The sequence below is a fragment of the Drosophila subpulchrella genome, chromosome 3R (assembly GCF_014743375.2).
Source record: "Drosophila subpulchrella strain 33 F10 #4 breed RU33 chromosome 3R, RU_Dsub_v1.1 Primary Assembly, whole genome shotgun sequence".
Classification (NCBI taxonomy): domain Eukaryota; kingdom Metazoa; phylum Arthropoda; class Insecta; order Diptera; family Drosophilidae; genus Drosophila; species Drosophila subpulchrella.
The window spans coordinates 8,641,525-8,666,381 of NC_050609.1; the positions used below are offsets into that span (position 1 = coordinate 8,641,525).

General features: G+C 46.2%; 5 protein-coding genes across 10 annotated transcripts in view; 2 read left to right on the top strand and 3 right to left on the bottom strand.

Annotated features, from left to right (window-relative positions):
• Positions 1-26: 26 nt before the first annotated feature.
• On the bottom strand, positions 27-9,917 carry LOC119545742. The gene is made up of 15 exons (XM_037851565.1): positions 9,639-9,917; positions 9,089-9,288; positions 8,074-8,301; positions 6,904-7,876; positions 6,365-6,755; positions 6,089-6,308; positions 5,563-5,794; positions 5,000-5,502; positions 4,636-4,751; positions 4,445-4,571; positions 4,143-4,388; positions 1,302-1,445; positions 1,054-1,233; positions 390-988; positions 27-333 (listed from the first exon to the last, which is right to left on the bottom strand). The coding sequence occupies exons 1-15, from the start codon at positions 9,667-9,669 to the stop codon at positions 93-95; spliced, it is 4,431 nt and encodes a 1,476-aa protein (XP_037707493.1). The 5' UTR covers positions 9,670-9,917; the 3' UTR covers positions 27-92.
• LOC119545744 (arginine kinase) lies at positions 2,289-4,142 on the top strand. The gene is made up of 3 exons (XM_037851567.1): positions 2,289-2,506; positions 2,569-2,819; positions 2,876-4,142. The coding sequence occupies exons 1-3, from the start codon at positions 2,498-2,500 to the stop codon at positions 3,987-3,989; spliced, it is 1,374 nt and encodes a 457-aa protein (XP_037707495.1). The 5' UTR covers positions 2,289-2,497; the 3' UTR covers positions 3,990-4,142.
• A 329-nt stretch (positions 9,918-10,246) lies between the features above and the next one.
• On the bottom strand, positions 10,247-13,900 carry LOC119561083 (ATP-binding cassette sub-family B member 6, mitochondrial). Its single transcript, XM_037874951.1, has 6 exons — positions 13,744-13,900; positions 13,048-13,363; positions 12,794-12,993; positions 12,406-12,731; positions 11,946-12,350; positions 10,247-11,866 (listed from the first exon to the last, which is right to left on the bottom strand). Exons 2-6 carry the CDS (start codon positions 13,345-13,347, stop codon positions 10,503-10,505), a joined length of 2,595 nt encoding a protein of 864 aa, XP_037730879.1. The 5' UTR covers positions 13,348-13,363; positions 13,744-13,900; the 3' UTR covers positions 10,247-10,502.
• A 458-nt stretch (positions 13,901-14,358) lies between these two features.
• LOC119548151 (atrial natriuretic peptide receptor 1) overlaps positions 14,359-24,857 on the bottom strand; it is a 41,768-nt gene continuing 31,269 nt past the window's right edge. For all 6 annotated transcript variants that reach the window (XM_037855255.1, XM_037855296.1, XM_037855281.1 and 3 more), the window contains 7 exons: positions 23,347-23,461; positions 21,470-21,614; positions 19,592-20,018; positions 18,702-19,430; positions 18,239-18,403; positions 16,489-16,672; positions 14,359-16,429 (listed from right to left, as the gene is read on the bottom strand). In XM_037855255.1, the coding sequence (XP_037711183.1) occupies positions 14,815-16,429; positions 16,489-16,672; positions 18,239-18,403; positions 18,702-19,430; positions 19,592-20,018; positions 21,470-21,614; positions 23,347-23,461 (3,380 nt within the window). In that variant the 3' untranslated portion in view covers positions 14,359-14,814. The remainder of the gene's footprint in view (positions 16,430-16,488; positions 16,673-18,238; positions 18,404-18,701; positions 19,431-19,591; positions 20,019-21,469; positions 21,615-23,346; positions 23,462-24,857) is intronic.
• On the top strand, positions 16,714-18,565 carry LOC119548187. The gene is made up of 2 exons (XM_037855310.1): positions 16,714-17,753; positions 18,045-18,565. Exon 1 carries the CDS (start codon positions 16,843-16,845, stop codon positions 17,434-17,436), a length of 594 nt encoding a protein of 197 aa, XP_037711238.1. The 5' UTR covers positions 16,714-16,842; the 3' UTR covers positions 17,437-17,753; positions 18,045-18,565.

Sequence of the window (24,857 nt, forward strand, 5' to 3'; positions counted from 1 at the left end):
CATATATGAAAATCCAAGCCAGAGGATTTGCATGTACTCCCTTCTCTGGGATTCTTTTCTCTTTTATTTTAGATTAAACTCTCACATTATATTTATGCAACTACAACTACTTTGGAAGAATTCGGCAGAGGAACGGGAGTCGGAGTGCTCGCCTCCAGCTCGCAGATTGTATAGTTCTGCATGTGGTTGAGGGGATTGCTGCACAGCCCACACATCTGGTGTTTGTACACGCCGAAGATCTCAAAGTTAAGGATGTTGTAAAGGTCGAACTGGATGGTAGAGGCCAGCTGCGTGTGCTCCACAATCAGAATGTTTTGCTCGTTTAGCTCCACGCTAAAAACAGAATATTTTATACTGGTTTATATAACTCAGCTAGTGGTCGCACTCACCGGAAGTCGTAGTCGCTAGCCTCGAGGGGCCACTGGTAGGGCTTTTGGCGCACATCGTGCGGCGTTTGATCATGGTTGAGATATATGCGCACCGGCTCATCCGAGGGCTGGCTGCTGTTGTCTTTTCGGGCGGGGAAATTAAAGTAGTTCTGCCCGATGTGGACACGTAATCCGTAGTTGCTCTCCGAACCTTCGACAGGCGATGGCGTAACGAACACTGCCATCTGGGGCAGCGGCGAACAGTCGGCCACCAGCAGGGTGAGGCAATCAGGACGCACCGCAATCTCTCTGAGATTGATCAAGTGATCATCGAAGGTATTCACTATACCATTGATAACCGAGCAGGAACGTTTAAGACCCGAGTCGTAGGTAAGTTCTTGCGAAGCATCGAACTTGGAGTCCAGTTTGTACAAGAAGGGAATCTGGTGGAATCGCCACTTGACTCCGTTGACGTCCACCGCCAACCTGAATTGGTCTTGAGGCGTGTGCATGGATATGTTGATCTCCTGACTCATATGCAGACTGTCCACCTTGTCGGCGGATAAGGCGGAGACTAGGTGGTCTAGACGGTTGGACCACAATTCGAACCAGGCGGGCATCTATAAGAGATAGCGGTGAGTTTATTTAAATAGAGTAACTACTTGATCTAATCTTGAATTCTTACGTTATTAAATTTCAGGTCCATGTCATACTGAGTGATCGATGTAAAGTTCTCAAAGTTGCTGCGCTTGCAATACTTTGACGTGGGGATAGGGGAGAACTTAAGCACCTCTTTGGGACAGAAGTCGGTGTCCGTCAGCGAGATCTTGTCAGAGCGCAGAAAGGCACGGGCGTGCTCCGAGGGCTGTCATCAGGAAAATGTTAAATTTCAAATAAATCCACTAAGCGTGTGCTCTTAGTATTCACACTTACGCCGGCTCTAGCTGCAAACTGCACCGCGGAACCCTTTTCCGGGCACTCGCTTTCCTCGCTGGCCAACCCGAACACCACATTGCCATTCAGAGTGTGAGGTCGCTTGGTGAACACCAACGGTTCATAGGTCAACCTGGTGCAGGCCTGAGGAAATAATTCAAATGAGTTACAAGTTACAGTAGCGGTAAGTGCAATAATCTCAGGATTATTTACAAATATTTATAGTATACTAAGAAAATGCTTATAAACTGTAAATTGCAGTTTAAATAATAGTGTTAGTTACATTAAATCTTGTTTTATTATTTGTTATTTATTTTTAATTGTTACTATTTTAACTTAAAAGTCGAATCAAAAAGACTGAATTCAAGATTTGATAAAATCAGTTCGTCTAAAATATGTTTTAGTTATGAAAATGAATCTAAAATGGTTTCATTTAACTTATATAAATGCTTCGACCTTATGTGGGTATAATACCTATAAGGCATTTATTTTCCTAACCACAGTTGTGTGGTTCTGTACATAAAGCTAGCAAGTCACTTGAGTCCCGACACGAGTCAAGTGCTCTTATTGGGCGGCGGGTGTTACACCCTGTAAGCTTTGTACGGTTACATTGCTGGCCACCAGCGTAGAGACAAGGCATTGTGGGTTCAGCTGTTAGGTGGAGGCTCCTGTCGAGTGGAATGGGAAACATTACCATGACGAAACAGCAGACAACGGAGCCACAACAACTGCGGCAACGATTAGTGGGGCCTACACACATCCTGACCGACTGTACGTACCCCTTCCGTCTGTGCCTGCGTGCCACTTTATTACCCAGACCGAAATGAAACGAAAACCCACCCACCCAACCAACCACTCGAGCAGTTGCCGCAATTGTTGGCCCACATTCATGGGTTGTTTGCGTCCCGGAATCGAGACTGAGCCGGGTCGGGCAGGCAGGCCAGGCGGCGTAAGTCGCCTCGTTTGATCAATACGGCACTGAGGGAGCTCAGTAGAAGGCAGCCAGTTACGCTACTGTTCGGACGAATTTCTCCTGTCGTAAAATTTTGGGAAAAAAATTCAATTTTTATTTTCTTTTTTTAAGAACGCGCTAAAAATCTGTAAAAATACCAAGTGCTGTCGAATCATTTCGCACTTACTTTGCGTTGCGTTTATAAATTTATGTTTACTTGAATCTCGCTCGGACAAACTGCAAAATGACTTCGGTAAGTGAGATCCACTAACCAAAGGGAATCTTTTCTAACGATACCTATTCGTGGTTCTCTAGATCGAATCGAAACGCGTGCAATATCGAAAGTATTTGGAGCGCGCCGGGGTCATCGATGCCCTTAGCAAGGCTCTGATCAAGCTTTATGAGGAGCAGAATAAACCGGAGGATGCCATCCGCTTTGTACGCAAGTTCATGTGCGAAAGCTGCCCGGATGATGCCCAGTACGATGTGATGAAGAACGATCTGGAGGAGGCCAAGACACACATCTCGAAACTGGAACAGGAACTTGAGCGGCTACGCGGTCAAATGTGAGTTAAGATTGGAAATGAATTAATTAGTCTTTGATTAACACAATAACCAACAGCAAGAAGTCACCGGAGGAGTACCAGGAGCTTACTACCGAGGGCTACAAATCGCTCATGGATGATGAGGAGAACGTCAGCTCGCTGCTGCGCAAATATCTTACGCCGGAACTGTTGGAGGAGTACATGCTGGTCACCACCCCGGCGCCAGTGGACGCTTATCTATACGATTGCGCCGTTTCCGGATTCGAGCACCACGAGGCGCCCGTTGGCATCTACGCAGCGGATGCCGACAGCTACGACGTGTTCAACAAGCTCTTTGACCCGATCATCAAGGACTATCATGGCCAGATGGACAACGAGAACGATGTGCTGCAGAAGGATCCGGACTTTGGCAACGTGGACGAGATCGAGAACCTGGATCCGGAGCGCAAATACATTATGTCCGCGCGAATCAGATTGGCCCGCAACATCGAGGGTCTACCCTTCTTCCCCAAGCTCACCGAGAAACAGTTTATCGAGGTGGAGGAGAAGGTGCGTGCGGCCACGGAGACCATGGATGGCGAGCTAATTGGCTCCTACCTGACGCTGGCCGACATCGATGCCGAGACCCAGGCCGAGATGGTCAAGCGGCATATACTCTTTCAGCGAGGTGATGAGAAGCTGACCTCCGCCGGCTGTTATCGATTCTGGCCGACAGGTCGAGGTGTCTATCACAACCCCGCTGAGACCTTTTTGGTCTGGGTGAATCGTCAGGACCATGTGCACATCATGTCTATGGCGCAGTGCGGAGACTTGGGCGACGTTTACAATCGCCTGGTTAACGGACTAGGTGAGCTAGAGAAGACGCTGGCTTTTGCCCGGCATCCGCGTTACGGAAACCTAACTGCTTGTCCCACCAATTTGGGCACCACCCTGCGTGCCTCGGTTCACATCCGGTTGCCGCTGCTCAGCAAGGATCCTGATCGTCTGATCGCACTCGCCGAAGAGCTGCAGCTGCAAGTACGTGGCACCGATGGCGGCGAGTTGGCCACCGTGGAAGACGGTGTCATGGACATATCTAATAAGCGAAAGTTGGGCTTCACCGAGTTCGAGCTGGTTAAGACTCTGCAGGATGGCGTTGTGGCCCTGATCAACGCCGAGGAAGAGCTCGAAATAGCCGGACAGGAGGGTTAGAAACGACAAACACCGAAATACCGAATTTTGACAGTCCGAAAAGCAATCCATTTCACCATACAAAATACTCACATACAGACAGACGATAGAGAAACAGGAGCAGCGTATCTTTGGTTAAATAAATTTGTCCCGTAGTCCCAGACAATCACTCACCTTCCAGTCGTCCTCGTCGTCCTTGGAATTGCGCTGAATTTGGCCAGTCAACTTGAACCAGTTGGACTTGGTCGAGGCCTGAACGTCCAGGGTGAAGTTCCACCTGTGAAGAGCATCAACTTTGGGTGTTCCATCCGTAATATGCGATTCGTCCACGTGGTCTGTGTGCTCCAGCGTCAGGCCAATCTGTTTGCCCTTTAGGTCTGAAGTCTTCAACACATCTTCGGCACAAAAGTTTCCCTCGATCTAAGCAAATTAAGGGTATTGGTTTAAATTATAGTAGGTAGAATTTAGGTTCTTACTCTGGTGGTCTTCTCGTTGTACATTAACATCGTAAAGTTCCGATCGTGGCCTAGGTGGATGGAGCTTAGCTGGGTGAAGCCAAATATATACATCAAGGCGGTGACCACCACGTTGCCGGAGAAGCCACTGCAATTACAATAACAATTAGTTTGGGAGTAAATGCGATTTTAAGTCACTGGAAGGTACATACTTTTCTGTGAACTCGGATTTGAGCAGCATTCCTCGGTACTTAATTAACTCGTTGAGATTGGTGTTCATGCTCAGTCGTACGCCCAGATCCGGCAGTGAATAGTTAAAGAGTTGGACCTACAATGTGATTCGTCTTTATCAGTAATCAGAACTTTGACAAGATTGAGATTGTTTTATTTTTTTTATCTAGTTTCTTTTTCCACAAACTATTTAATTAAATACTTAAAATTGTATTTATCAGCTCGGAATAAAATTTGTTAAATTAAAATACAAGTGGGTTAAATACCGACGGAAAAGTTAATTTTAACTTTAAAATATTTAATTTTTTTTTTTTTTATTTTTCTTAACCCCATAAAAACACTCACCACATCGTATCGACTCTCGGGCACCATGATCTCCTCGAAGGGCGCCGACGCAGTCTTGGTAATTAGCCCCCTGGTCCTGGTCACTGCACGGGACTTGAAGGATAGGCCACTGGTCAGATTCTGAGGCCTGGAGAAGGAGTAGCGCCGGCACTTGCTGTCGCTCTCGTTGAGATGCAACTCGCTGCTGAAGGGGATGTAGATGAGGAAGCCCTGCTCCCGGTTAATCTCGTGGTCCAGATTCAGGAACGGATTGTAGCTGCGGCTGCGCACCGAGGCGTACGACGAGTAGCGGGCGTCGATCTCCAGCGTGTGCCTGGTAATCGGTGGACTACGCTGCTCCGTGATATTGCCACGAAGCGAGGTCAGTACGGTGGTCTGCAGTAGGACGTCGGAGGAGGTACCCAGCACTGTGGGCACCGTGTAGCGATTCATGAATGGCCAGCGCACCGTCTGCATGTTGATGTGGCTGTCCGTCCGGATGATCTGCTGCATTCGCTCCAGAACTGCGGAATACGTACAATCGGAACTCTAAATGGCTGAACGTAATAGGTCACCACACTCACTGTTTTCATAGGTCAGCTGCTGGAACATCCGCTGATTGAGGTAGTAGGACAGCACCGTCTTGCCCTCCATTTGCAGGATGAACTCCAGGTGCAGATCCTTCGAGTTGATGATCGGAGCCTGCAACATGGCCAACAGCGCCTTGATGCTCTTGAAGGTAAACGGATCGCTGGCGTTTCGCGGCTGCATCTTGTTCAGGATGGTGTCTGGCAATCCACGTGCCTTGATGTACAACTGGAAAACGGTAAGATATAAAGGTTTAAATATTAGAGTAGTTTAGAATCTTTAACTCATGGGTCTTTAACGCTTTCTTTCCTATCTATACCCAAAAGGTATTCCAAAATAATCCGTAAATTACATTCAAATATATTTAAAATAGATACTAGAGATTTTATACCAAAGTTAAAAAAGTAAATAATATTTTTAAAGTAAATAATAAATACATTTAATTTAAATCAACAAATCAAAATATTAATATTAATATCAATTGTTTTCTAACTTTCATAGTCCCTCAGAGGATCTACTTACCGCCAGTTGACCCGTGAACTTGCCCAGAGCTTCGGTGTCGAATTTAAAGAAGGCCACCACTGGCATGTCCGACTTGGGATCGCCCACGAGAAAGACCTGCAGCATCGCTCCGATTCCGAACTTGGAGTCGCGATAGTCGAAGATGTAGTTGCCGGTGACCCAGTAGCGTGACTCGGGCTTCTGGGGCAGATGGCGGTGCATGTAGGACAGCAGGCGGCGCCTGGAAGTAGCAGATTAAAATAGGAAATATATGGGTGAGTAAGGGGCATGACTTACAGGTTCTGATAGCAGGGATATGTGGTCTCCGAGATGCTCGTCACTGTCGTCCTGTAGTAGTTGATCATGTGCGGGTCCGTCTCGCTCTGGATGATGCGATGGATGCTGATTAGACGGGCAGCCGTGGGGTTGGAAATCAATAGCAGGGTGACGGCGGCCACGCGCAGTTCCAGGCTGGCGTTGCGCGACTCGAAGATCGGCCAGTAGACCTCATATATCCGCTCCGCACGGCGATCTGCCAGTGCTAGAGTCGTCCACGCGGCCTGAAACTTCAGGTCCTCGTGCTCGTTGGGGTCCTGAACGATGGGCTCCAGATAGTTGGCCACGTTGCCCAACTGCAGGTTGTTCAAGCCCTGCAGGTACAACATCTTCTGGTCGAAGTCGCGTTCGCCTGTGATGTATAAAATAAATCAGGAGGAGATTCGATTACAAGTATTAACTTAAAGCCTATTTCGGAGGGTATTGTACCTTAAGGAAGAAGTTTAAACAATTTATATATAAGACTATTACTCCAAGATGTAATATTATAGACCACTTACTCAGATAGGAATTGAAGTACTTCTGAACGTATTCCTCAAACTTATGATTGTCGATGCCCTTGGCCACATATACGTTATGGACGAGTGTGGCAAAGCTTAGGATAGCTGCCTGCCGCACATCCGGGAGACCTGGCCCAATGCTTAGGAAGTCCTCGCACTTTTGCACCAGCTCGGCCGAGAGCTCGAAGATGTGGAAGGGCATAGGTATGAGCAGTTGCACAGCGACTTGCGGCTTAGTCAACTTGTTCAGCACCAGGTGGTGGGTGAGGAACACGGAGGCTTTGGTTCCAATGCGGGGAATGATTTCGTGGAAGATATTGCGGATGGTCTCCTGGCGATAGGAGGTGCCGATATCCACCTCCCCGTAGAGCTTCGCCAGGGAATCAAAGTCCATCTCGCTGAGAAGCTTAATAACATCGGATAGAGTGGAGTCATAGGGTTCGGAGAACTTGAATTCCGTTGTCTCGAGGCCCTCGGCCAAGCTGTCCAGGAGTGCGCCCGCTTGGGCCATGAGTGTCGCCTGCTGCTGCGGACTTCGGCCGCCAGTGGGATCGTTTGGATCCAGAGGCTGTAGTTCCAGGTTAGAAGGTTCTGCCGCCATTGAGGTTTCAATATCGATGGGATTATCGATGGGCGTCTCATTGACAAAGTTGAGCAGCAACTCCGAGTTGATGAACTGAGCCACTCCCGTGGACTCAAACGTGTGGACCAGAGTGGTGCCCTTGGCATGGGCCATGCTCAGGTAGTATCCCGTCTCGTTGTGCGGCGACATTCCGTAAATGGCCTCGTTGCCAATGATCACACTCTTCTGGTGATCGAACTCGCACGTATTCGGCGGCACGTTGCTCCGGGTGATGTGCACCGCCTCCGAGTAGGGCTTGCAGGTCTTCACCTCCGGCGTCTTGCGGATGGAGATGTAGTTGGTCCTGTTGGACACGAAGTACTCCGTGCGGCAGGTGCCGTGGATGCCCAGCTTCAGGGAAGAATTCGAGTTATCAGTAGGGAATGCAAATATGGTATGGATAGGATTTAAGAAAAGTTAAAGGTAGATAAATTAATATTTTGATATCAATCATAAAAAATTAATCAAAAATATGTACAATTTAACCGGTTTTTAAAATATCCTATTAAAAGAGGATTCTTATTTAAATCGGACTGCTCATTACTCACCTCATCCACGACGAAAGCCCCGCTGGACTTCATCTGGAACTGAAGAACTGATGCGATGGCCCGCTTGAAGTTCATGCTCCAAATGGGATCCCCCTCCTTGAAGACCACATGCGAGATGGCTCCGTCCGGGGTGAGGGCGATCTTGAAGGGCTTGTAGGGCGGGTACATCTCCTTGTTCTGCAGGAACTTCTCGCCGGAGTTGTTCAGCGTTACATCGTCGATGACCAGCTGCAAGAGAGCAGAGACGATTAGCCGGGAAAGCCCTGCAGTAATACTGTAATCTCCGATCGACTAGGGTCGAGCCCAACTGAACCGGCTGATAAGCCGGACCGCCGTTTATCTGGCAAACAGAAATTAGTCAGATCGCCAGATTCATATGGCGCACACATGCCTCTCCAGATGCCTGATAAGCGAGGGCTACTCCTAGCTCTCCTAGACTCGAAACGCTCTCAGTCAAAACAATCAGAGCTGATTAACAAAGGGAGGAAGGGAATACAGAATAGGGAATACGGAATAGGGAATGTTGGGAATGCACATACATATGTGTGTATTGGCATTATCTGTGGGGGCTCAATGAAAGAAGTTCACAGCCACAGCCGAGTTCAGTTTATTGTGGGCACTCCGCACTTTTCGAGTCGCTCTGTGAAAGGTTAAATTGTCTTTAATTTATCTGCGAATTCTTCTTCGTCTGCGGAGGCTGAGCAGAAGTAGCTGCAAATGGGAGGGAATGAGGCTGTAGAACGGCCCGATTGGATCGTGTAAATTGATAATGAAATCAATAAATTGATTTGATTTTTCACTGATTTCCAATTGATTTATGTGAGAGCACACATATGTCTGAATCTGGTGTACATAGTGTGTGATGATCACAAGGCAATCGCGTTTTTTTTAGTATAAACAAAAATATTATTCCGAGCGGAATGGAATTAATCATCGTCCGGGTGGCGGGAGATAAGCCGAAACATTTCCTAAAACTAAACATTCCTGGAACATTTACTGATCCTAGACAACTCACCGCCGCAGCCAAGGCCAGTTCGCTCTGTCGCTGGAGCGTCAGCTTGCCCCGCACTATCCATCCGGTGGTGGGTGGCGCCTGGTGGCCCTCGTCCTGGGGCTTCGCACCCACCAGGACATTGCCCACGTACTCGTAGAGCATCTGTTTGTTGAGGCCAATGATGCTGAAGGCATGGCCGGCGTCGAAGATCAGGAACAGATCTGCCGGATAGATATATGCATAGATAGAATGGGAAATTGAACTTCAATTCATTGGATGCTCCACCAATCGCCCGACCGACCGCCTTCACCCTCTTTCGCTATGTCGCATTCCCGCGGATGGGCAATAAACTCTTCAATTATCAATTGAATTTCTTTCTTATATGTACTAAATGTGCATGTGTATACATAATATATATTCACATATATGAATGATCGCAAAACGCTTTAATCAATGTTGCTCCTCGGAGGCTTTCTTGATGCGCGCTCGTCAATGAGTAATTACGTCATGGTCTTTTATTAGTTTCTGATACAGTTGGGATTATCAACTAGGTTACTCTACTCTCACGTACACACGATCACGGAGCACTTGAGTCGCCTCATGGCCTGCTGCTGCTTCCTTCCGAGGTCGTGGCACTCGTTTTATCACAGATTTCCCGACGCCTTTCACTTTTCACTTTGCGCAAAGACTCTGTATGGTAATATCACCCAGTATATATATAAATATGTATAATATATGTATTATCAGATATGTTTCAAAGAAGCCGACGTTTTTCCTCCTTTATCACCAACGCGTCTAATTCCCGGATCACAGCTCAACGTCTGCTCGGTTCGCGATCCAAACTCGGACTGAGACGGCGAGCGGACTTAACAGCCGGATGGTTGGCCTTGCTGGAGGTTCCGTTGATAAGCATCGATGCTGCGAAGAGCAGCTTTGTTCTCTTACGATCTGTTGAAATGTCCTATAAATAGACATTTGCCGCGTCCAACAGCTCAATGTATCACTGATCAGAGGCCCTAAGAGAAATCGCGGTTTGTTGATAATCGAATCGGTTTTTTGGCAAATTGTTAAAGTAAAAAAAATATTCTTTAATTTAATAACTATTCTTACTATGAATAAAGGAATTTTTTAAATAATTAATTAATTTTCACCGAGAATCCCTAATTGAATCAAGAGTTATTAAAAATACAGACTAGCAATACACAATGTTGTGCTATTTATTTGGTACCAGACACAATCAAAATAATGTTTAGCAACACACTTTCGCTGCCACAGACTGCCTATAAAAATCTACGTTATTTATAAGTTTAAGAGTAGCGTATAGGGTTACTTATAGACGAACTTAGACTTTGACGACTTGCTCATACGTATAACAATATACCACAAATCACATGGAATCAGGAATAACAAAAAGTATTTTGCGTATCTCTTAAATCTAGCGTGCTCCCCCATGAGCATGTCCTGCCCTGAAGAGAGCTCCACTCGTTCCAGCACCACTTGGTCCAGCTCCTCCTGCACCCCGTTTCTCCGATCCCGATTCCGCGCTAGCGTCTCCGTTGTCGGAACCACTCTGCTCCGCATCCAGATTCTTTAGCTGCTGCTGCCACATGTCCGCATAGATGCCATCTTCCCGCAGGACAAGCTCTTCGTGCCTGCCCCGCTCTGCAATGCTTCCCTGCTGCAGCACCAGAATCTCGTCCGCGTGGATAACGGTGGACAGCCGGTGCGCTACAATGATGGTTGTGCGATTGGCGCAAACTCTGGCCAAAGCAGCTTGAATGTTTCGCTCAGTGTGCGTGTCCAGGGCTGAGGTCGCTTCATCCAGCAGCACAATGATGGGCGCTTTGAGGAGCGTCCGGGCGATGGCCACACGTTGCTTTTCGCCTCCACTGAGACGCAGACCCCGTTCGCCCACCTTCGTCTCATAGCTGTCCGGGAAGCTGAGGATCCTTTCGTGAATGTCGGCGGCGCGGGCAGCCTCATAGACGGCTTCATCGGAGGCGCCCAACTTGGCGTACTCTATGTTGTAGAAAATGGTGTTGTTGAACAGAACCGTATCCTGGGGCACCACTCCAATGGCCTTTCGCAGACTCTGCTGCTGCACCAGCTTGATGTTTTGACCGTCGATCAGGATAGCTCCCGTCTGCACATCATAGAAGCGGAACAGCAGCCGCATGATGGTGCTCTTGCCTGCTCCAGAGGGTCCCACAATGGCCACCGTCTTGCCGGCGGGCACAGTGAAACTCACGTTTTGTAGCACTACCTTCTCCGGTGAATAGCCGAAAGTAACGTTGGAGAACTCAATGCCGCCGCCGGCTGTGAGGAGCGGCGAGCATCCTGGAGCATCCACAATCTCTTCCTCCTCCTTCAGCAGGTCGAACATGTTCTCCATGTCCACAAAGTTCTTCTGAATAGCCCGATAATAAGTGCCAAACCAATTGAGAGGCATATACAGCTCCATGAGATAAGTGGAGAAGAGCACGAAGTCGCCGACGGTGAGAGTTTGGTGATGAACCACCAAGTATACGCAGAGCAGCGATCCGGTCAACAAGCCAAGACACAGGATTACATTCTGGGCGGTGTTAAGTATGTTGAGAGTCAGCATGGAGAGGAATTCCTCCTTTTGGTACTTCAGAATGGCCTCCCTGTAGCAGTCCACCTCGTAGTGCTCCGCTCCGTAGTACTTTACGGTTTCGAAGTTCAGCAGAGAATCTACGCTGCGAGCACGCTGCTCATTGTCCGCCAGGTTCATCCTCCTCTGGTACTTGGTGCGCCACTCGGTGATTGCAATGGTAGAGGCTGGAAAATAAAAGCGTATGTAAATGAAAACCCGAACAGCTCCTACAAATAATGATTATGAATAAATTGAATCCCTTACCTATATACAGAAACATGGTGAGGAAGACGATCAAGCCAAACCACCAGTTGAAGGCGTATATAAAGTAGGCCACTGCCACGAGCAGATCGAGAATGGTGGGTGCAATGGAGAAGACAATATAGTTGAGAAGATTGTTGATCGAATCCGTGCCGCGATCCATGACACGCAGCACCTCGCCCGTTTTTCGCTGCAAGTGCCATCTCAGCGAGAGCTGGTGCAGATGCCGGAAGAGCTCGATTTCTATCTCCCGGGTCGTGTACTGTTGAACCCGTATCCAGAGGAAGGTGCGGAGGTTATTGAACAGACCCATGCCGCCAGTGCCGCCGCCCTGGAGGAAGGACAACCCAACGTAGACCAGCACAAAGTCCCAGCGGAAGAGGATCGGCGCAATGGTGAGACTGTCCACTGTAGAGGCAGGAGATTAGCAATGAATTACTCAACTTAATAAACCCTGACCTACCCAACTTCTTGCGATAAATCGGCAAAAACAGCTTTATGACTCGGCCGGCCAGCAGCAGTATAATACAAACGATGACGGCCATCTGCAGGGCCAGATTCTTCCTGGGCCACAGGTAGGGAAACACTGTGCGCAGCTTGCGCCAGCCATTCCTGAAAGCCGATCCTGTCCGCACGTTTCCCTGCGATTCGCTGGTGGAATCGTTCTCAAGCCGCTGATGTGGATTGTAGGGGGCCATGATGCCAGGAGCCTTCAGACCCAAAACAAAGATGAGCAGTGAGCAGAGAAACCGGGTGACAAACAGGCCCATCTCAATTTGATCCTTGTTCCTGAGGAAAGTAATAGATATAACTATAGTTTAAAGTTTTTCGTTATTAACTCAAGGAATTACGTTTTCAGATGAAACCACCAGTCCTCATGGCGCAGATTGATGAAGGCCAGCGACTCGTTAATGAAGGCCAGTGTCCAGAAGAGCAGTAGGATGAGACCATGACCACGCGTGGGCATCGAGGGCAGCTGGTAATATCGCTCCTTGAGTATCAGACAGATGCTGAACGGGTACGAAAAGCAGATAACGCAAGTGGAGAAGATCTGGAGAAAAAGGTGGATTAGTTATACGAATTCCTTGGGGGTTATCGAACTGACCATATAACCATAGACCGCACTATCCGGATAAATACGGGCGTTCATCAGGAATCGCAATGCTGCCAAAACTGGAAGCAGGAGCAAAAGGAAGAGCTGCAGGGCGAACAATCGGGATCTGGAGATTTGCGTGGGGTCCGATATCCGGGTGGCATACTTCCGGTACATAAGCAGCTGGATGCAGCCGAAGATCAGCAGGAATCCGCCGTAGACAGACGGACCCACGGTGTCCATGAAGCAGTGCGAGATGCCATGCTGGGTCCAGACCTCGCTGAGGGTCACGTTGGGCGGGCAGTACAACATGGTGTATTTGCGGTTCCTGCGAGGTGACGAGGGAAAGTAAATTACTCAACGATAAGCTCTGATAGAAACGTGCCAGATAAAGTGGAGCTGTGACTGAAACAGCTCGGTGAACACAATTGCTTTGTTTTATGAGGGTGTCGCAATTATTCACCCGAATTATCAGACGCCCCCAAAAGGGAAACCACTCTATTTTTTCTGCCTCCAGGTAAGCGGTGCGCAAAATCTGATGTGTGATTATATTTTATTAAGAACTTTTACAGCACGGCACCAAGGGATCCGGTGTTGGGAGTGGGGTAGGCGAATAAATTGCAATTCATTCAGCCCATTGGATATGCAAAATTATGCAATGTTGCGTATGCTCGATGAAATAGTTTTACACACTATTTCCCCTCTTACCCGCTATGAGAGTCACGCACTGGAGGGAACACTGTAGTCAGTAATGTACCAGGTGATAACTCAATTAACGGAAAACTCGCGGACAACTCCGGCCCACTCAACGATCAACAAAAATAATCTTGGTCCAAGGGTTCAGTATGACCGTATATGCTTATCCACAATATACTAATCTTTAGAGAGGAAAGCGGGTAAGTTTAAACTCATTGGTTGTTAAATTTATTATAATCTCTACAATCTTTAAGGATAATAATAGTTTATGGGAACTTTTAAAAAAGAAATTAATTTTTGATAATTATTAAATTTTTTTTTTCTAATATTGGTTTAGTAGTTTTTTCTTATCACACTAGGAATATTTTTTTCCATAAACGGTCACGCTACTTTCCACCCCTGATTGTCAGTTTGGCGCTCAACTTGATTTTTAAAACTGTGTTCTTATCTATTGACCATTTCTTTACTCTCTCATATTTAGAAATATATGTAATTTAACAATTATTTAAAAAACCTTTTTTTTATTTCTTATTAAAACTGTAACATTTGATATCAATACCAAACATATTCTAATCTCCCACATAATCTTTTTAAAAACAACTTCCAACTCTATTACATTGGAATATGTTTAGTTCATATGGATTTCTTTATTCGTCAATTTTCAAAATAAATATTCATGTTCGTCTAATACTTTACATACAAGAAATTTTCACAAATGGTCTACGCTTATCTCTAGGTAATATCTACTCTAAAATAATTGTCTGAGTTTGAAGAGAATGAATATATTCAAAGCACAAGGAACAAATTGATTGGTAGTAAATTGCTATTTACATCGAGTGTTTTTTGTTTTTGAGGTTTGGTAACATGTAAAATTCGCTACTTATGAATAAGGGGGAAAGGGAAAGGGCGGCTAAAACCTACGAAACATTTTAGAAGAGTTCCCGTACGAATTTCGAATTTGATTCGGTCGACTGTCGACTAACCACTAACTTGTTCAACTTGGGTTTAACTTATTATCACAAACAAGTACATTTAATATGCATATGATTACAGTGGAGAGGGAGCCGACTCCCCCGCATACAGCTATGAGTTGATCTTGGCCAGCAGCGGCTGGGTGACGGCACTGCCCGCCACCGGTGGGCACTGCTGCTTGTAGCTCTTCACCAGGAAGCCGTAGTGGTTGCTGTCCGCCGGAATGCTTGGGCCACTGCTGCTCCGCTGCGGACTGGCGGTCACCATCGGTGGAATCGGTGAAGGAGCTACAGGTGGCGCTGGTGAGGTGGTGGACTGGAGCAGGGGAGTCTCATCCCCTTCGGCGAACTTGATCCTTAGCTGGCCACTGCCCATGCTGCCGGTTTCGGGACCCGGGGAGGCATTTGCCTCACTTCGGGCGCTAGTCAGCAGCGTTGAGATCGTGGGCGAGGGCTTCAGCCGACTCCGTTGACCACCACCACCCAGTGGCGGTGGCTGCAGGATGCCGCTCAGATTGGAGCTGGAATTCGAGTGCACATAGCCGTGGCTATTGTTGTTGTTGAGGTGATGGTGGCTCTTGAGTGCTCCGCTCAGTGGCAGCCGGAAGTGGGCCAGTTCCCAGCTATCGGAGGTCTCCTCCATGTCCCGCAGACTCCGGCTGCTGTAGATGTCGCAGGTCCGCTGGGCAGCCGCCGCATCCAAATAGGGGTTCTCAGTCTTGTGGTAGTCGAAGCCGCCGCCATTCAGCTTGGGCGAGCTGGAGCTGATCTTGCGTTTCACGCGGAGATTGGGCGAATCCTTGGACGGCGGCAGTGGCGGTGGCAGGGCGATTGCAGGTGGCGGTGGAGGCGAGGCCACCACCAGTTCGGAGTACTGTTTGTGGAGGTGATGCGACTGGCTGCGCTGTGGCTGCTTCAGCGAGGAGCGGCGCGTGAGCATCAGTTTGCTGGGCGAGATTAGGGAGTCGGGGCGGGGCACTTCGCCCTCCAGCCAGTAGGTGAGCATCTCACCCTTGCCTTTCATTGGCACAAAGCCACGACGGGTGGTCACAAAGGTGCCGAACTCATCCAGCGCCGCCTTGGTGGTCTCACTGATGTGGATCTTCAGTGCCTCACCATTGGACTCCATCCGAGAGGCTGTGTTCACGGTATCCCCAAAGAGGCAGTAGCGCGGCATCTTCAGACCCACCACTCCGGCCACACAGGCTCCGGTGTGCAGGCCAATCCTTAGCTTCAGCCGATCCTCCGGTCGATGGTGGATCCGGAAATTGTGCACCGCCTCCAGGAGGGCCAGTGCCAAACGGGCTATCTCCCGGGCATGCTGGTTCCCATTTCGAATAGGCAGACCGGACACAACCATGTATGCATCTCCAATCGTCTCTACCTTATAGACATCGAAGTTCTCCACAATGGAATCGAAGCAGGTGTACAGATCGTTGAGGAACTGCACCACCTGCATGGGCGTGCTCTCCGCCGAGATGGCCGTGAAGCCCACGATGTCACTGAAGTAGATCGTCACCTGGTCGAAGGTCTCCGCCACCACGGGCTGTCCGCTGATGAGCTGTGCGGCCACGCTCTGCGGGAGCAGTTGGTAGAGCAGCTTTTCGCACTTCTTCTTCTCCTCGTGGTAGTCCTGGGTGCGCTCCTCCACCAGCTCCTCCAGATTATTGGCGTACAGCTCCATGCGCTTTAGGAGATTATCCACAATGTTGCCCGTCTCGTTGTCCCTGCGATGGAATCACAAGTGGGTCAATAGAGAATGGATATTAAACTAAGACACCCTTACTTATTAAACCTTCTTATCATAGACTTGAGGGTATTGAAGTCAGGACGCTCGGCCGGATCCTCGGCCCAGCAGCGACGGATGATGCCATTGATGTCCGCCTTGGTGTCGCCATTGGGTTCCAGTTCCGGCCTGAAAGGTTTTTGCATCCTTTGAGGGCTGTATCCCTTGACCAGTTCGATGATTTCTGTGCAGGTGGAAAAAGAAACCCTTGAATAAGACTTCGATTCTGGAATTCATTTGGTACAAGTTGGTTATGTAAATTTTTCGTGTTAAGTGTAGTTTTATGTCAACACCGGACTGGACCTATTGGCTAGGCGGATTCTGCACACTGGACACTCAAACACTGGTGGCGAAATGTGCACCGGGAGGGAATATCTGGAACTGGTCAGCCTATTAGTGCAGGCCAAGCCCCCGAAACCCCAGGAGCTGAGGCCCTGCAACCAGCATGAGCTGCTCCTGCAACTCCTTTGCCGTCGCAGGGAGCTCACCAAGAACCAACTCGTGGATCTAATGTGGAACGTGACCAATGGGCCAAAGAAGAAGAACTTAAGGAGAAGGCAGTGCGGTGGCATGGACAGACAGCAGTCGGAGCCCACCGATGTCGAAGTAGTGTTCGGGTGCAGGGAGAAGACGCCACCATCCTCCATTTCCCAGCGAGGCTGGGGAAGATCACGCATCGAGTGGCTGCACAAGCTGGAGGCTCAGCAGATGCAATACTACCAGGCCTGGCAGGAGACCCCAAAAGTCCAGGCAGGTAGCACACCAGGTGGCAAAAAGGACAAGGAATGCAAGGCACCCAACAAAATGGACAAGGAAGGCAAAGACAGGAGCAGAAGCAGGAACAGGAGGAAGCTACCCGGCTGTTGGGCCCTTCTGCCATTCAGCTGTGGTTGGGACCTCGCCGACGAATCCAGCTGCCAGGACGTGCCCCACCGTAAGCAGAGATGAGATGAGTTCGTGATTTGCCTTTTGGGCCGCCCAGACCAGGGGCACTATCTACTTTTTCGACCAGGCTGCACTTTGATTTCGATTCCCGGAGCGCCGGGACCGCAATTAAATTCGTCTGCAGACACAACTCTCGACAAGTGCCGGTTGCCAAAGTTGCATTCTGCGGCTGAAGAGTGGCTACGCCAAGAGGAGGACTCCCCTTAGCCCAGTCACGGCCTAATTTGATGAACTCGTCAAGTGCCAACTCGAGGACCAAGTTTTGGGCGCCAATTGATATCGGCGCGATTCTCGAAGTTCGCCTTTAGTTCAAAATGGCAGTGAGTGCATCAACTTGAAACAGCGGTTTACGACAGTATAGAGGGATTTTCTTTTTATAGGGGAATGACCTCAGATACCGAAAGTTAAATTAAATCGATTGGCAAACCGAAAGCTAGTACTTTAATATATTTTGAATAATCTAGTAGACGTTTTCGTATATCTTTTTGAAATTTAAACAAAATTGTTATGTTACATGCATGTGCTATTTAGTAAAATGCCCAACATTGCACAGAAGTTAAGTGATGGATTCCACTTGCATTGCTAATTTGGGCCTCCTCCCTTGCCCACAGCCACAACCTCCACCACCATCACCAACAAACGAGTGGCCAACTGACGGGCCGAATAACCGCAACATGTGCAAAAATCTGGCATTAAAATTCCGCACAGACAAAATCGGCCGCAACACGAAAACGGCCAAGCGAAAGGACACGGACATTCGAGGGACGGGAGGATTGAAGGTCCGAGGATGGGAAGGATAGCATACCTTGCGGCGACTTCTCGTACGCACACCTGCCCAGGTAAAAGGGTCCTTGTCGAGTGGTTATCTCGTGAACAATGATTCCGAAGGCGTAGACGTCGCCCTTCTGGGTTCCCTCGGGCGCTCTGTTGTGCTCCACTCTCAGCAGTTCCGGGGCGGTCCACAAGAGCTCTGCAGATAGAAAAAATATTTCCTTTTACTTAATCTTTATCAAAAAATCTAAAATGTATTTTTAAGAGTTTAAAAAGTGGTATACCTTACAGAAAATATTTATTATACGCCTTCAAATCAATTATGTTACAGAAAATATAGTTATTTTTAAGATCTAAAAAATGGTATACCTTTTAAAACATTTCAAAAGTTGTTCTTGATTTTTGTTATTTGTAACCAACAGGTTATTTAGTTTCTATTTCTTAGTTAGAAATTGTTTTAAATGCACTAAACTCGATTGCAAACATTGAGTACTTACTGCTCCAGTAGGCGTGGCTGTTGCAGTTGCCCCCGTCGCTTTCCAGGTCGAATCTCGTCCGCCGCAGGGTGTGCAGCCCAAAGTCGGTGATCTTGAGCACGAACCGGGAGTCCACCACGCAGTTGGAGGACTTGAGGTTGCCGTGGGAGCGTATGTCGGAGCTGTGGAGGAACTGCATGCCGCGCACGATGTCGTGCATGAGGGACAGGCGGAACATCCAGTCCAGCTGGAACTGCTCGTTCTCGAGGATGTCCTGCAACGATCCCTTGGGGCAGTACTCGGTGAGCAAGAAGCTGCGTCGCTGGTCCAGGCAGGCACCATAGAACTTGACCAAGTGGTCGTGCTGCAGGTCCTTCATCCGCTTCAGTTCCAGCATTAGGCTGCGCGTTAGAACGGCCTGGACATTGTCCACCTCCACCGGCTTGATGGCCACCTTGCTCTTGCGGAACATGCCCACGGGTATGAAGATCTGGCGGTCCCCGTTGATGGACACCATGTCCTCGGACATCAGAGTAAGCTGTGAGCTCTGCTTCACCAGCGAATGGAAGGAACCTCGAAGCCCACGCTCCGCTGCATCTCGGAACATAACATCCTCCAGCGACACCTTCCAGCTCATCGAGTTGATCTCCGCCTCGGCGATGTAGTGACGATAGCCGAAGAAGAAGCACACGGCCATTACAATTACCATGGTGCCCAGCACAATCGACAGGATCGCATAGCCGGGAAGTGCTAAGAGATTGGATTGCGGAAAAAATAATATTCATAAATGAAGCCACAGCTTGCAAGACAGAGAGAGTAATTATTTTTCTAATATCTGCCAAACATACCAAGTTTCACATCAATCGGATAAATATTTTAATTAAATTATCTACTTGTTATAAAATACTTACAGTTGTCTGGACATAGTGCCCCATCGTAACCACAAGTGGGTCGATCCGGTGGTGCCTCCTCGCGTTCCCCCGCCCAGTGGATCTCTTTGTTGGCCTCGAACTCCAGGCGGTTGTGCAGGAAGTGGGCCACGATCTCGAACCTTCCGGTGGCGGGATTCATGTCCAGCAGCGAGTAGGCGGACAGTCGGTCACCATTCGCATCGATGGTCACGTTGCCAGTGATGCCGGTGAAGCTGCGGTTCCACATCCGCCTCACCATATCAGTGCCGTTGATGGGACGTGTCAGCATCGTGGGATCCTCCCGAATACTCTCGTTTAGCGCATTGGCGTACAGGAGGACTCCGTCGAAAAAAGATGTGACGAATGCCGAAATCGGCTCGTTGTCGCTGAACGTGTAATTGTATTTCTCCGCGGCGATGGCTTTGATCTGAAAATGGCATCGGGCAAATCGGGCAACGCATTAATCTCCCTTCAGCTGGCAGTTAACTCCTTCTATGCTCCCCAACCCCCATCCCAATCCCTATTCTACACTTCGCCTAGGGACATCAATTCCTGCCCGCTTTCCCGGCGCTTATCCTTTTTAATTGCTTTGGTCCCCGTGAAAATTCAATTACGCGTTCGCTCACTCGGAATGGAGAAAGGAAGGAAGACGACGACTGCGACGGTGGTTCCTGGTCTAGGACGTTTTGTCACAATCCATGTGGAAATTATTGCACACCGCACTCCGATGTGCCACTGGCGGATTTCTCTGGCCATTCTCCTTTGACAAGCGGCAGTGCCGGGATTTGGAGCCGGAACTGCGGTTGCAAATGTCCATTGAGCGTAAGTTCGTCGCCAAGAAAGCCGACAATTTAAGCTGCAATTCTTAAAGGCTGCCAATGGAAAACGTGGACAGATTGTAAGCCGGTTGGCCACCTGAATTCCGTTAGCTATTGGCAGTTGAATTCACTCAAAGAACTTTGTACTGAAAAATCTTTAAAAAGGTTAATCCTCGAAAATTATTATAGCCCGTTCTTTAACACTAAATGTAGAAGTTTGATATGTTTTATTGAATTCGAATTCAAATTGAAAAGGCTTTGTACCAACCAAAGCAGCAAAGTTCAAGCTTTAAGAATATTTACTCAAGATGTTTCTCTTTTCAAAGAGTCAAAGTCTATAAATAACAAATAGCCTAATAATAACGTCTTCTATATATATATTTCCAGGAATTTGCCTTCAAAAAATACCTCATGTTTGTCTATCAAATTTTGGACCAACATGGTGCTAATATGGCTAATATGATGTCAAACAGAGAAACATCATCAACATGTCGGTTGCATCTCATCCTCCCCTCTTTATAGACTAAGTATCTGAAAGATATGTGGAGAGCCGAGTGTCATTAGCCAGACGGACTGCACTCTGAGGAATCCTCTTTAGAGCTGGCCACTTCCACACCCCCATGGTTTCCAGCCCCGTTTCCCCAGGCTGCTTATCAGCAAATGCAACAGCAAATGCATTCGGTTTTCAGGTGGCTGTGCCGGCTTTTCAAGGGCCCTTCGGGCTGAAGTTGGCCGGCCAAATGCTCTCAGGTGTTGTCGGCTTTGTTTGTTGCAAATTTACCATGTATCAACAGAAAAATGTTTACAATACCCTGGGCCCCTATCCCCTTGTCCAAAGCCTGTTGCCATGCAAAATAGGCTGCGGTTGAGAGGGAACGTGCACTGGAATTGAGTATGCATGAGGCTGGCCAAAAAAGGTGCAAAAAGGGAAAAAACAAAAGAAATCTGCAAAAATTTTCAAATTGGCTTTCACATCCATTTCCATGCAAATGTAGAGGGAGCTCCCCAGCAGCAAAGGCTTTTCCTGCTTTTTATCCCAATCCCCCTGACCACCACTCACCTCATTGGAGACCCTGGTGTACTCGTTGTCATTCGGCTGTTTGGGGGTTACGGTCAGCATGGCGGTATAGGCCTTCTGGGCCCGCTCATTATTCAAGTCCGTGTCGTTCTTATCGTACCAGGGCTGCGACGTCAGGTATTGAACCCTTCAGAAGGAAAATAATAATAGATTTCATCAGAACTACTGGATCAATATTCAAATATAAAATCAGCTTTACATAGGGTTAGTAAATTGTAATCAGAATCCATTGTTTTCTATTTATTTTATCAGGAAATGCTATTGTATACCTGTATTTTAAAGAAAATAAGGTTTAAAGATTTCATTCAAAAGCAAAAATGCAAATATATACTTTAATACACAGACTTTTTATAATCTTTACTGTCAATCTTAAAATGGAAAGATATATAATATAAAACACATAGTTCAGCCTTTTATTATAATCTTTTTTCGATTAGTTACATTTTCGTATTCCATTTTTTAAATTTTAGCTTTTTCTTATCAATCTCGGTTTGATTCGCCTTTGTGCCGCTTTTGGTTTAAGTTCATTACCAGCTATTGATATGCGTCATAAAATGTTTATAAATAGAAGTGTAAAGTGTGCGCTTCAACCACACACTTGCAATTGCTGGCACTTTTCAGTTTGATTCTATGTAAATGCATTCCGAATTCATTAGCCCCTCCCCGAATGCATTTACCACTCGCTTCAATGTTACTTGGAACTATTGATTGTATTGATTACACTATAGTTATCGATTAGAGCTGAAGAAATCCATGATAGGTGGGAGGATTTATGAATGGACAGCTTGAGTGTACAATACAATATGCAAGTAAGCTGTGAAAGAACTTTCTAAATATTTACTAGATTTATTATTTTGGATGGCGTATATCATACCATAATCAAAACAAATTGAAATATTAACTACCCCACAATGATAAATGACAGTCACAAATCATCGCAGAATATCAAAGGGATTCTAATAATAGGTTAATTATCTTTCAGTCTGTTTACTTATAGCTTTTTCAAGCAGGAAATTGATTAGCTAATCCAGTGCATATACCGGCATTCACACAAGCTTTGTAGCACCAGTATATAGATTAGTATATATATTAGTATATATACGCAGCATTTTTCCATTGATTGCGAGTGTCATGAAGGTCGGGCGATTAGAATGCATTTAATGCACATGCAAATAGAAGTCGATTGCAATTAGATTCTTTGGAATATCAGAAATAAAATGATCTTTCTTGAGTTTTTCCAGCTTTTCCTGGCATGAAACTAAATATATATGTATCTGGAGCGGTCAAAACATAGATCTGGCTAAAAACGCCTGGAAATTTTAGAGGTATTCGAACAAAGAAGCTGGGGCATTACTCAGCACTAATATTTGTGGATAATCAAAATAATAAATATGGCTCGGAGTTGAAGTCTGAATCTGAACCTGAGTGCCAGGTGAGGTGGGCACTTTGCTCGTTGTCCATTGTTCGGGTATGAAGTATGAAGTACGGAGGTTGACTGGCTTTAATCGATCGAGCCATGTGCCGAAATGTGGAATTTCCTCATTTTAAAAATAGTTAGGCTCTTGAGAGGTAAATGCAGAAGCTATTTATAAATCGCGCTCGTTTGGTACATTTCATAACACTAACAACCTTGACTAATGCTGCTCATGCGCAATTTGTAAAGAATATTATTTTTTTTTCTTTTTCGAGAGTGCGCGTGGATTTTTTCCCCATTTTTATTTGATCAAAGTGAAAGGCAGCAAATTGTTTGGCAATTGCCATAAATGATTATCTTTTGTCCGCGGAAGTCCGCGGGTGTGTGTTTGTGTGTCTGATTTTGTTAAGTAATTCATACATTTGTTTAGTGTTGAGATACTCACCGCGAAAATAATTCAATATTGATGAAAACATATTCGCCGCTATCGATCATGTTCAGCTCCTCGGCTGTCAGCATAATTTGACGTATCGACTGCGGATCGGCGCACATTATGACAACTGAAAAAAAAATCCAAAAGACGAGAAAAAATTAAAAAACCGTCAGAAACAAGATGGGGAAAAAAAACGGAGTATTTTCGTCTTCTTTCTGGAATAGCTTCCAGTCGAGACAACCTCGCAGCCTCCGCTCTTGTTCTTGTCATTAAAAATGTATTAATTTATTAAAAAGTTGTCGAGCTTCACCCGCTCGAAATGGGACTTGTAAACTTGTCAGTTTCCTTGACGTCAGCAAGTGCAAAACGTAATTCAATTCCGAAAGGGAAGCACACCAAAAACACATTGTTTCTTAAATTAAAACCCAAAGATCTTAATGGTGCTTCAGTTTCAAGTTGATATGTATTTGACAGTACTCGAAAGAGTTTTCGATATGTTTCAGAGCAGAAGAGAATGGCCAAAAAATGGGTAAACATTTTGAAGATCATATTTATAGGTATTCATATAAAATATTTGGTACAGATAAATGCTGTTTCAATAAATATTTTAATTATTTTTAGATTACTTTAATAAATATTTAAATAAAATTTAAAAGATCATTTAAAAAATAAAAGCATAATATAAGCATAAGCATATTAAGCAAAATTCTGTTCTTCCTGAATTTTAAGTTGATTTTATCAATTATAAATTAATACTTAATACAAAGCTACATTTTGTAAATAATTTTAAAATAAAAATAATAATGTTTGTAGTGGATTTATTGTTATAATTTCATCATTTTTAAGATAACTACTCAAATCTAGTTATGCTCATTCGTATGCAATTATAAATTAATCCAAATCTTGAATTTGATTTCCCTCCATAGTTCATGGTAATTTTATCAATTACAAATTGCGTGTCAGTGCTACTTATAACCAAAATTGTTCATGTTGCATTCCATAAGCCAGCATAAGCTGACAAATGTAATTGCACATGCAACGTATGGTGCAGGCGGCATGATATGCAAATAAGCTGGCTTGTTTGCTTCTCAAATATGCTGCAAACAAATGCTACAAACAAATGCTACCAACAAATGCTACATTAATTGTGAAACCCTTGCTATTATTGATAGCCAGATATCAGGCTGTTTGTGCACATAAGACAATCAACTGCAATTTTGATTGCCTCTGTCTACAAATTCCTACGTCATATTTTGCTTTGCCTTTTCTCGCTAGAATTTAATTACTCAGAAAATGAATAGGAGACAAATGGACCAGACAATTTCAAGTTCAGGGCAAAAACGTGCAATTGACTTGATTTAATTATACAATTTTTGTTTTCTTTACTCGTCTCCTGCGTTTAAATATTGCATATTGCACTTTGGCTGTTGTTGACTTCCGAGCTGTCACTTGAGTCATTTTTTGATTTTTATTTAAATTAAATATACGGCTGTGATTCAACTTTTGGTGTCATTCAGCATAAT